General features: G+C 40.5%; 1 protein-coding gene across 1 annotated transcript in view; it reads right to left on the bottom strand.

Annotated features, from left to right (window-relative positions):
* The window catches only part of usp43b (ubiquitin specific peptidase 43b), a 76,497-nt gene that overhangs the window by 25,470 nt on the left and 38,004 nt on the right, over positions 1-13,023 (bottom strand). The window contains exons 5-7 of the mRNA XM_085785005.1: positions 8,605-8,740; positions 7,758-7,902; positions 1,001-1,163 (exon numbers count right to left, since the gene is read on the bottom strand). Of these exons, the coding sequence (XP_085641131.1) occupies positions 1,001-1,163; positions 7,758-7,902; positions 8,605-8,740 (444 nt within the window). The remainder of the gene's footprint in view (positions 1-1,000; positions 1,164-7,757; positions 7,903-8,604; positions 8,741-13,023) is intronic.

Here is a 13,023-nt window from a genome sequence, read left to right as displayed (position 1 = left end):
CTCAAGTGGTAGAGCGGGTCGTTCACTAACCGGAAGGTCGGTGGTTCGATTCCCGGCTCCCCCTGTCTGCATGTCGAAGTGTCCTTGGGCAAGACACTGAACCCGCACCTGCCCTGTGTGTATGTGTGTGAATGATTATCTCCCAAAGCCTGTCTGCGAACAGTGCTTGTGTGAATGTGTGTGAAAGGGTGAATGCGACCATTACAGTGTAAAGCGCTTTGAGTGGTCCTAGTGACTAGAAAAGCGCTATATAAGTGCAAGTCCATTTACCATCCATTCATAATAACAACACATCCTCTGAGCAGTGCTGCGTCTATAGGACAGACTGAAGGCTACAGTGAGTCGTTATTGGAAAGTGACAAAAAGGGCTGGATGGTGCTGGCTTTTTTTAAGGTCTTTGGGGCAGTTGAGAGAGACAGGAAATGGGGAGGCAGAGAGAGGAGGAACGACAGGCAGCAAAGGGCCACCCAGTGTGGGATTCAAACCGGGGCCAGCTGCAGAAAGGACTGTAGCCTCTGCACATGGGGTGCCTGATCCACCCACTGAGCTAAACAGCACTTAAAGGGATAGTTCAACATTTTGGCAAATTGGCCCATTGCCATAATCCCTATAGTCATAGCAGTAGGTTCGTTACCTTTAATTGTCGGGGCAAGCTATTTTGGAACGGCGGAGCAGAGCCGCGAGCTGCTTAGAGCTACGCTACGGAGGCTAATGGAATTTCTTGGTTTCCTTCATCAAACTCATCAGATACACAATCCAACAACTTCAAAATGCTCTTGTGGACAAGTTGTGACCTGCACATTCACCACGCTATGAGATAATAACAGAACGTTACAAGACAAAGTTGTTTTAGAGGCAAATGCAGAGACTGCTTGCCGAAAAACTGCCCCCGACGGGAACGCACATCAGCTGTTTTGAATGAATTTACCTCGAAGACAACTCCGAAGACCTACGCAGATTTTTATATTTGGGTTTCACTAAGTCATTTAGTGTTATTTACCTAACAGCCTGTTGGCCTCCTCCTGCAGCGTTGCACACCAACAGCAGAATCTTGACTGGGATGCCCTGGTTAAGGAACTCTGACGACAACGTCCCAGATGAAGGCAACCTCTGACCCTCAGGACCAGTGGAGTACGGGGACGATGGCAGGCTGTGATGGTACCCTGGAAGGAGAGGCAGAAGACAAGAGAAAGTCAGAGGGGGCTGAGAGCAAATGAAATGAAAGACAAAGGATGAGGAGTCAAAGGAACAAGGAGATACCATTTTTTTTGCTGTAGGTAAGATCGCAGCATTGGGCTGATGAAAATTTCACTTTTTAGGCTAGATTACAGCATGACATTCCTCATTTTCTCCTTCAAAAGGAAAGATGATCTGATTTCAAGAACAGAAAATGCGATCATTAAACTTAACACCTCTAACAAGGAGAGAGGAGGAGAATTGAGATATATAAAGTGGCGAGACAGTAGCTTTCTATTTGGGGAACAGTGATTCAGAGGGGAGAACAGATGGACCAATGGCTGCCTGCACTCTCAGCAGGAGGTATTATCTGATGCAGCTTCTGCTCCACATCCTGTCCTGGTGGGGTGCCAAGCATCTCTCCTCTCCTCTCCCATTCTTCTCGTGTCTCTCCAACAGTGAGGACTGTGACTGACTTGAGTGCGAAAAGGCGAGATTATAAGATTCTAGTGTGTCGTGACGTCAGCAGTGATGCGTTCTTGTCGCACAGCTGACAACCGCTGGGCTTAGCACACGGTCGGCATCTCAGGAGTTCATGGTGATAAATCACATGGCAAATTAGATCCTCAAACACAGTGGAGAAGGTATTGATTGTCACGGTGGCTGTGCCGTCTCCAAACTTTTCATTAAACACTGTTGTTTACGCTCGACACATGATTCATCACTGACATAGCAAATGCCACAGCTGAGCATCGTGTTGCTAGGATCCTTACAAAGCAGCTAGGCTGCCGTTAGCACATCCCCCCTCTTACAGAAATAATCGGGGTGTGAGGTCATAAAGCTTTACCATGAATGAGGGAAAAGACCTATTTAAAACTAATCAAAGTCTACATATACGCCACCAGAACTTTAACATTAAACCTCTGACTGCAGTGTCTTGACCCTGAGAATGAGATGATAAGTATGCACAGCTTTTCATTTATTAATGTTGTGTTAATCAAGCAAGTGATAAGACTTGCTTAAATCGTTTGCTTTAATTTACATGAGAAGCGACCTCTGACAGTGGTGGCAATGATTAATGGGGGAAAATCCCCTTTGAAATGCTCAGTGAAACATGTTCATGAAATAGCAGTAAAATGCAGAGGTCACCTCCTGGCCTGTCCCACTAAGATTTACACTGGGATGCTGGGCTGGAGAGCCACCGCTCATCGCCCATTAAATCAAAGTTTTTGTATGAGTAGCTCTGTCATAAAATGCACTGTTGCTAGATATTTTTTCCAAAGCTCTTGTCACTGATCACACTTAAAAACTTTTTTTACAAGATGAATAACAGTGGAGGTACTGTATGAGGTGTGTATGTGTGCTTGTGTTAGAGAGGACCTACTATGGCCATTTTTAGTCTTCATCATTTTATTCTTGCGCCATCTAAAATAAATCTACATGCTTCAATGTTCTGAAAAGACATTATTTTTCTTCTTTGGCACACCTTATATTGTTATTTAAGCTGACCAATCAGAGCCAAGTGTCAACAACAACTAGCATGGAAACTATATGTTCCATTGATGTGTTGCTGTAGAGTTTAAACAAAGAGAGAGATGCTGGTAGTATCAAGTCACTGGACGCTCTACAAAGTCTCTGCATGACATTATATTTATTATCTGGAATAATTGTCTGAAAAGATTTAGATTTTTATTTGTGAACCTGATGAACTGTAAGTGAAAATACGTTTTTTTTATTATAGGTTCTTCAAGGAATATAAATCCTGCAGGTTAATGATGCTCCTAAATCTGAATTAATGTTACTTTAGTGCACTTACTGATAAAAGAATTGAGCTGTTAAATTGTGGATAATTTATGTGGTAACTAATGAGGTACAGCATGTCAGCACTGACGAACTTTTAGCATTTATATTTCTGCTACACTGCTTCTGACTAATGTGGTCAGGTTTATGTGGATAAACATTGCAGATTCACAATAATAACACAGATTTGCAGGCTGTAGCTATTATTATTGTGAGCCCCCTTCTGGCTACATTAAGTGTGAAGTAGTACTGATTGTGAGATAAAGCATCAAACTGTGCATGGTTTCTAAAGCATTCCTGGCTCACACTTGTTTTGAAGAGTGGGAAAAATTTGAAATTTGAGAAAGATTTCTCCAGAAAATTGAAAACAGTGTCTTTTTGGCATGGTTACAAAGCTATTAGAAAACTCTTCATCATTCGTAGTTATGTGTTTTGCCCTGTGTGGTGACGTGCTAAGCAGGGAGTGTCCATCCTGCAGGTGGGCAGCACCAAGGGAGGTACAGACGTCAATATTAAGGTCTATACCCCCACTGAGGGGTTACACATAAAGGAGGAAGTTGGGTTTTGCCCTGACAGAGTTCCTCTCTTTGGTGTAAACTTTGAGTCATGTGACTATTGATCAAAAAGCTACGTAAGAAATGGAAAACTACCTAATGGGTCCTCTTAAATCCTGTGGAATAATTCCCATCACTATACTAAAGTCACTTACTATGCGACCATTTGAAAACATTTACCATACACAGACACTTGTACACACCACACCACACCACACCACACCAAGAGTAAAGTTTGTTTTGCCTAGATAATCGTTGATCATAATCTCTTATTACCAAAAAGCCTCCAACTAATTCTAAGGAACCGCAGGAAGCCTGTGAAGTCATCATTCCTCTGCACTCTCAGGCTTCTTTCATTGTCAAACACACACACACACAAGATGAGCCAGACTAAACATAGCCAGACTATGTGAAAGCCCATAATTAAACACCTCTGCTTCTAAAGGGATCTACTCTACCCACAGCAACAGTACACCCTCCAATCCCATTAGCCGACTGCTCAGTCATAGTCAAGGTCTCAATACATGTTTTCTGACTTAAACTCATTTTCATTTAACTAATGCATATTTACTTTTAAATATTACATAACAAATAATATGGCACATGATGTCAAAGTTTGGCATGTGCTAGTTCTCATGTGTGACTTGATAAACTTCATGTTTAATCTTCTCTCCCAAATTGTACAGAACAACACAGCCCTGTGGGTTGGCTGCATTTATGTTAGTGAAGTTTCATTCAAACTGAAACTGGCAGCATAGGATAGGCAGATGAAGATACATAAATACTCATAAACTTATAATAAAACCAAATATTTGATTTGATTGAAGTCGTTAGCCAAATACAGTCTGGAGCCATGCTCTGTTGGGTGAGCTATAGCTGCTAATGATAGCTCCCATGCTCATAGTAGCGATGCTAACATGCTGATACCGTCCCATTGGGTACGTTTGCCATCTTAGTTTTGCAAACATCTGCTAATTAGCACTAAACACAAAGTACAGCTGAGGCTGACGAGAATGTCATGAATTTTGCAGGTGTTCGGTCATAAAAGTATTAGACAAACTGAAATTACAACCTGATGGTTGAGATAGTTAAGATACACCGCCTGAATGGCACAACGTCTTGAAGGTACCAGTATTTGAAGGCTGCACTGAGTCACTATCGCAAAGTGACGATGGGACGGGCTACTGCTACCTGATCAGAGTCTTGACTACTTCAACAGAAGCAGATAAGCTGGAGACAGCTCCTGAGTTAAAGAATGAAGTTTAATACTAAACTTACATAATTTCATCTACACTGGTGGGTAAACAGCTGTTGGTGGTTACGTAGCAACAGCAAAACATATAAATAGCTGTTTTAAGGGATAAACAAGATTTATACATTTCTTACTGAAGGTATAAATATAAATTTCATGGCAGTCTATAAACAATTGTTGTCAGCTTTGTACAATTTAGAGAAACACCGCAACATGAATGTATTTAGAGAATTTCATTGCAAGCCACAAATTATTTAGAGATGGCGTATACTGCATCAGCAATGGATAAAAACCTCCTCACTGGAGGAATCTGCAGAGCGAGGGTAAAGCTCACATCACTTAATGACAATCTCTGCTGTTTATGAAATTTAAACAATAAACGCTCCATAAGATTATAAACAAATCCCAAACAGAGATGATCTCATTTTACTGAAAACTGGGTGATAAATGAACAGGGGGAATAAACTGTTCTCCATTTGTAACAGAGATAAAAGATGAGAAATGGATCTTTAGCTATGAAAGCCAATTATCTGTTTCCAAATATTATTTGGCAGGTGATTCCATATTCCCCAAATCTCATCATTGGCACGGACACGCCATACGCTGATATAATGCTTATTAATTTCTGTCACTGCACCATCAAATCCTAAGCAAAGATCGCTCAGATGACTCTGAGATTTTATACACTATATAATTATTAATTATCAAACATCAATTACTTGACTGTCTGATGGTAAGCTCATGAAAACGCTTCAATCCAAACACTGACAGAGGCACTTAATCATGTTGCACCGTCCTCGACTCACTGGCTGTAACTTTATATTTACTGTACATGCATGAAAGTACAAAGGTCAAAGGTCAGAGCAATACTGGCTAGCCAATATTTCTGTGATCAAATATGATATTATTAGACAGAAGTGCCATGAAGAGAATGAAATGACTTATAAGTATAGGGGAGAGGCAAAGTATGTGGAGCCAACGTGGTGATGTAAGAGATTAATTTTAAGACTAGAGTGAGGAGGTTTGAAGGTCACATTAGCATCAGTTTGTTTTTGGCATAATCCAACAGTACGTAACTTTTTCATTCATGGCAGACAATGAACAACACCTCAGGCTGAGTGTAACAGCCTTTCACATCAGGAGGCTTTAAATCAGAGTTAGGACTGTGGGTAACTATTACCTTGAAATTCACTGAATGGATGCCAGTGAAATTTAATCTTTGAAATGTGGTACAACTAACAAGGAGAGAAATGCGCATAGTGAAACATAATAAAACAGAGTTACCTTCAGATTTCGCTACAAATCTTTGAGCCTAAATTACCCACAAGATGTCTTGGCTGCTCTAGCGGAGACTCATGTGGCTCAATTCAATGCCAAGGACATAATCCACACTGATAACTTACTACACATAAAAAGTTTAGATTGTTATTTTTTCTCAGCTTTGTGAGAGCACTGGTTAGAGTTTGCTGTTTTAGCTCATGTCTGATCCCCAAGACTTTCTGTCTAAATGTACAATATCGAGGATAGGATTCCCTCAGTGTCAGTCACCGTGCTTAACAAACGCACCCCATCATCATCATTGGTAAAAACACTGAATGAAGCAGGTTCACATTAAAACATCTGTGTTTTCTGAGTTGAATAATGATGCTACTAATAAAAAAGGACTGTTATCTTGATTAAAATCACGGATCATGGAAACATTACGTGCTATACCTTAAAGCATTTACAGATAACTGGTTTGGGACCGGCCTAGAGGAGGCACAAAGTTCATTAGATTTTAAGGTGCCAAACAGTAAATAAGTTTGATAAAAGGTTTATACATACATCAATACAGGAGTGTAATGGTGCTCCTTACTCATGTGCTATTTTGATTTTATAGCTTTCATTAATCACAAACAGAGGCAGAAAATATTTATGTGTGGCAGTTGCACTTGCCTTTCATTGAGTGAGATGAAAAATAAACGATTTGTCATTTATCCATTCAAGTAATTTAAGAGAAGCCTTTGGTTATGTATCAGTTTGCTCAGTAAAATATTATTTCACATTAAGAAAAAGTACAGAAAACTAAAAGCTCACCTTCAGGCTTACTTAGTTCTTTTTCCTCAAAAAGTCATACGAGGTACAAAGAAAAGCGGAGGTTGGAGGAGAGGTATTAAATCTTTGTGTTTGACAGCTAACGAGCACGTTTCCTAAAGATGTTAATGTTCCTCTTAGGATGATAACATCTGTATTCTCGCAGGGTAAACATATCAGAGTGAATGACAGCACAATCTGCTGTGGACAAAAAAGTGTGGAGTGGTGATGTCGACTCTATATCAACCCCACAAGTCAGAGCCAGTGAGAACACAGGGGGATTTAGTCTGAGCCAGCACACAGACCAGCCAGACTGCTCACAGAGGTGGGGGGTGGGAGAGGGGGCAGTGCTTTGTGCGGTCATTGAGCAACATAAATTAAAGCACTAAAAGTCACATTTTTTAGACAGAAAGGCAGTGTTAACACAATGCTGGGGCTCACAGCGCTGTGAGACAGGACAACAGAGCAGAACCTATTTGCTGACAGCACAGAGCGAGAAACAAGGGGATACTATGCACTGAACTACTTCAGAGCTCACATTTTACATGCCGAGCTCGAGCTGAGAAACAGATGAAATGACAAGAAAGACATGAGACATAAATCTGAGCGCTGGAGAAATCTGCACAGGGAGTCTGTAATTCACAGAGCACTGTGTGAAGATATATACTTTTAATTTGCTCCCCAGGGGCCCCTGCGGTGAGGTGTGTTCCCCTAGGTTTTCATTAAGCAAAGTAAGTTAATAAAATTGGTTTGTTTGCGCACAGATCTGCTTGTACACGCACATTAAAGCGGGGAAAATACTAATTTGGTATCACAAATTAGTATTAGTCAAAGACATGGTGTTGTGTGACTAAAAATAGTGCCTGTTGTACTTGAGCTCACATCTTCATTCATTCAGCTACCTGAGATCCGTGCCGAGCCTCCTCTGATGTAGAGGGGCGGAGCCTGGAAGGCGTAGATGACATCATTCTCAGCCACGCTGGTTAGATCGTCCTCATCATAGAAGGAGCGCTGGAAGCCTGTGGAGTAAACCTCTGTCAGGATCACCTGGTGACCGACACACACACACACACACACAGGGAGCAACACAGGGATGCATAAAGGGACGCACACATACACACACACACACACACACACACACACACACACACACACACAAACACACAGGTTAGTTTTCTAATTACACTGCCATTATAAATCTCATAATACTGTGAGAATGGACTTTGAACACCCTATTATTCCCTCTAATCTCAAATCCATAACAACATAGTTTAGTTACGAGACTAAATTCCAGCCAATGGCATTAAAGGTCAGAATGACACACGCTGCACTATAATCACACTCTCTTTTAATTAATGTTCTCATATTTTACTAATCTTACTGGTTTCTGATTTTATTTTCATTTCCATATTTTATCATCGACTATCTTTCTATTGTCTCGTTTCATCAGATCAGAAGTGAAGAGGAGCAATGAAACACTGTGGCTTCCAGCAAGGGTGGCAGCTATTATTTAATTGTACCATTTGATTTTTTAGTGCCAACCTCGTTGAGCGACATCTCTTGATTGAAAAGAGCTCTTTGTATGAAGGTCATTGTTTCTATTATTATCAATATCAGTATTATTATTATGTGGCAGTCGAGGTGAGCTGTGTTGCTCTATTACAGTAGAATAGGATTTCACATAAAATACAAACTTTACGAGCAATATGGGTAAACACAAAGTATTATATTTCTTCTGCTTTCTATTACCTGGTCTGGAGAAATCTTCCCCTCGTCGGCCACCATCCTCCTCAGGCAGGCCACAGAGCCAAACAGAGGCACAGCCAGCCCCGTCCGCAGGTACCTCTGTCCTTTGGTGCTGAACACCAGAGTCACACACAGCGGCCTGCCATAAAACACACAGTCAGCGATGGTGGGAAATAGAACGGCCCCTATTTTGATTTCTGTGCCATTTTATACTGCAGCCTCCTCTATGGCCAGAAAGGGACAAAAGAAGACTTTCATGAATAAATCAATACATTTTAACATTAATAATAGATCATTAGGAGTTTTATGTGTGCGAAATAATGGAATCTCTATTGCATTTTTAAAAACAGAGAACGCTTGGCTCTGACCTCTCCAGAGTCAGCGCTGACATGAGCAGGGTGCTGGGACATAATGGCCTCTCTGAAGAACAGTAAACTGACGAGACATGGAGGACTTCTATCAGGAACCTGTGGGACTGTGTATCTGTACGTACCTATGGGCTGACGAGTGTGGATAAACTGTCACGCTCAATTTTATCTTGGGGAGAATAAAACTTAAATATTTGAACCGAGAAGAAAGATGGAGAGCTAAAACAAAAACACAAGGAAGCAGAGTCTGAATGTTTCTTCTGAGAGGTAAAAATAAAATCAAAAACAAAACTACAACTAAAACAGGAACCTGCCTCCCAGTCTGCACAAACTGAAAATAACTGGCAGCCTGGGAGGTTCAGTACAATGCATCCTTAGGATGTACCTCAAAGCTGCTATGTGTCTGTTTATCTCACTAAGTGTTTGTGTTCAGACTCGTATTTATATCATTTCACCTGCTCACTAAAAAACATTTAGAATATTTTTCACTTTTACCTTAAATAGTCCAATAAAAGATTGTCTGTGAATCTTGCCAAACAAAAGTCTTCTCGTTATAATGTTCACTCTCCACCTACATCACACAAAATACTAATGAGGATTCTTTATTTGGATCTTGTCAAACAAATATTCTCTCTTCAAGTCAGAATACAGCTGCACAAAAACACATGTATGACCCTTTACCTACCTATTCCTCAAGATTAAATTCAGATGAGCAATGGAAATCACTGTGCAAATGATCCCAGATAAACATCTCTGTGGTCAGTCTTTCCTCTGGTGACTCCAGAGTCTTTTGGGGCTTTAGTAAAAAGACTGTCAATCAGCATTAATCACTATAATGTAATAAACATTCTGACTCCAATAACAAATGTATGGAATCTTAACTTCATTTATTCAAAAATGAAATTATTTTCAAAATATAAAAAATTGTAACTCTCAAAGTATAGACAATAATAATTTCAGCAGTATCACATTGGATATAACTCAACATTTTACAGCAACTGCTCATAAAACCCTCGGTTGGTTGTGTAGGGGCGAGGGAGCCACAGTTTTGAGACACTGTGGTGGAGTAAAGTTTGTTGGCCCTTGGGGGCCACTAACAGCCTGGAGCCAAAACCATTAGCCCAACTTGACTGTTCAAAAACTGAGTCTCTGCTTTCTGGTCACTGAACAAGATGATGCCACAATTACACCACTTCACCTCTTTACTTTACGAGACATGGCTCCCATATCACATCACCTTCAATCGCTCGCCTTCCAAGTTTAGTGAGTTGGTTTAATTAAAAGCTGACTAACTATTAATGAGCTGTGACTTGAGAGTTTTAATAGTAGGAATTCACAGGTGGGAGTATACCTCATCTGTGATGGGCAGATGGATGAATGTAAAAGCTGCTCTGAGTGTTTGTTTAGTTAATGAGAGAAGATATAAATAAAAACAGACACCTAATGGCTCATCTGGCCACATTGATTCTATGTACATGGACATTTGTATGTTTCCCAAAAGCACACTATACAATGATGCAGACTTGTTGACTACAAGAAGATGAGCCCTTTGGTTAAAACTGGACCAAGAATAGAACATGAACAGTAAAGACAATTGAGAGTCCAGCGTACTTGTCTGCAGTATACATCAGAAGGACCCACACATACATGTGAACACAGAAACCATGAATTAACCTTGAGGCCTACCTGTCTATAAAAACTGAGAAAGCTGTCAACATACAATTTAAAATATATCTGGACATGTTCTCAGCTGGCTCACCTGGAGTGCGTATCACTATAGGCTTAGTCCTTATCACAGCAGCCCAGGTTCAAATCTGACCTTTGCTGCATGTCATCCCTCTCTCTTTCTCCCTGACTTTCATGTCTCCATCTCACTGCAACTATCAGAATAAAGGCAAAGTAATGTATTCATATTTATGAACAGCTCTGGTACATCCACAATGTGTGTATCACACAGTGTAGGTCTGCGGGGGATCAGTTACATGACAGCGATTCAACACCAGAACTGCTTTTGTGTTTCCACACACTACATTTATGTTGTGGTTTGGTTCAGGCACCACTGGCTCTATGTTTCTGAAAGATCTGAGGGACTCTCTGGGTTTATGTTCCTCAAGCATATCAGGAATGCATTTTAGCCCCAAGCAATTATGTGATCCATAAACTAACAGCAGCACTTTGAAGTTGGTTCTATAACTAACTGGGAGCCAGATTTCTGCATAACAGGACATATCTGCATAATTTTTTTACCAGTCCTTGTTAAGCTAAAGTAGTATTGTTGTAGCTGCATACAAATTATCGAACCGACGTGTTTATTCCTGCTGGGTGGGAAATATGAGACTTCAAATGAGCACAGCAGAGAGAGTACTGTACTGTAAATTGGCAACACTTATCAAGCTGCTGCTCAAGGAGGTCTACTGAATTTATGTTAATGACATTTTTAGTCACTGCTGTAGAGGGGATTAGACAGGATTGGTCAACAAAGCTTTACTCCAGTATTCATTTGAAACAATTTCTACTATTTTTACAATTTTATTTAAAAAAAACAATATTTAGTTTAAATGATTTCTAAAAATGAAAAGCCTTCAGACATCTACAGATATTGCTCAGTTAATGAATCTGATTAATGGCTGCAGTTAAATGCAAAAGCTCTGTACTACATTCAGCTGAAGAAGCCATATAGTGTAAAAAAACAAACAAACAAAAACAAATACATCCAACATGCAAAGTGTTTGGACTGCCAAGAGACACAAGCCCAGTGTTTGGAAAGCCAGGCGCAGCAAATGTTGGTTTGGTAACAAACACTATGTGTTTGTGGCTTACAGACATGATCTGGCTGAGAGCGAGCTGATCTCTTCACACAGAGAAATCTAAAAAAAAAAAAAAAAAGTGCTTTATAAGACAATCCATCTGTTTATCCCCTCAGAAGTGTTTTCCCTCACCCTATCTGCCACACAGTGGAAAAAAGGATGGTAACTAAATACTCTGGACTTGGATCCCTGTCAGAATGAAGCTCTTAAAAGCTATTTCCCAAATTAGAAGGAACGTTGGCTGAACCTGCATGAACTATTTCAAAGACAAAAACTTAAAGGAAGTAAATAACTAGCAAGAAGAAGAAAAAACCCTGGCAAACCTTAAAAGAGCACCACACACCTCTGAGTGTCAATCACATTAAAGAGTTTAGCTTTACATTCAGAGGCTGTGCTGTGGAAAGGTACATTTCAACATAAATAAGTCTGCCACTCAAATGTAGATTGTGATTTTTTTTGTAAAGATTTTTTTTTTTTTTTGCTTTCTTGCCCTGAGTAAGATGAAAAGATCACATACTGTAGTGCTACACAGAAAGAAACTCAAGGACCCTGAAGAGCCTGAGCACAGATGCAAATCTCATTCACCCTCATCAGGCCTCCTCCATGAGACAGGACAAGAGAGGAGGTGAGTTGTGGGAAATAAAATATCTGCTAAAGTTTACAAAACACAGGAAAGACCCAACAACCAGCACTGTAAACATGTTGTGTGTACTGGAGTGAAAATCAGTGTTTGGATGTGAGAAGGTTTGTGTACGTGTTTGAGAGAGAGACTATGACATAACTGAAGTGAGAGAATCTCTGGCTTTAGACCAGAGACGTGAATGGGGTCTCCCTCCTTGAAAATGTCAGGATTTCCTGAACAGGCTGACCCGCGTCGACCTGACCTGGAAGCTGAGTGGGTGTTACGATGTGAAGTTGAATAACACATTGTTTCTCTAATGCTGCGAGGGTTTTCCACCAGCTTTTCCTTTTTGATAACAGTGGTTCAGCTCCACAATGACTCGTGTAGCTACTGCAGGTGGTGCCTGAACAAAGCTGGGTGTTGTCCGGCCTGTTTTCTTGTCATAACTAATGTTTTTGCCGAGTCACATAACTTATGTGATGCCTTCACTCTCCATTTGGTAAATCTGAATCTAGGGCCAGCATATGGTTAGTTTAGCTAAGCATATAGACTGTTAACAGCTAGCCTAGCTCTGTATAAGCAATATATACCATCACCTTCCAGCACCTCTAAAGCTCACTCATTA

This window comes from Trachurus japonicus, chromosome 8, assembly GCF_045865225.1.
Source record: "Trachurus japonicus isolate A0001 chromosome 8, Traja_1.0".
Lineage (NCBI taxonomy): Eukaryota > Metazoa > Chordata > Actinopteri > Carangiformes > Carangidae > Trachurus > Trachurus japonicus.
Note: the sequence above shows the minus strand (reverse complement) of the source record. Positions and strands in the feature narration are given on the sequence as shown.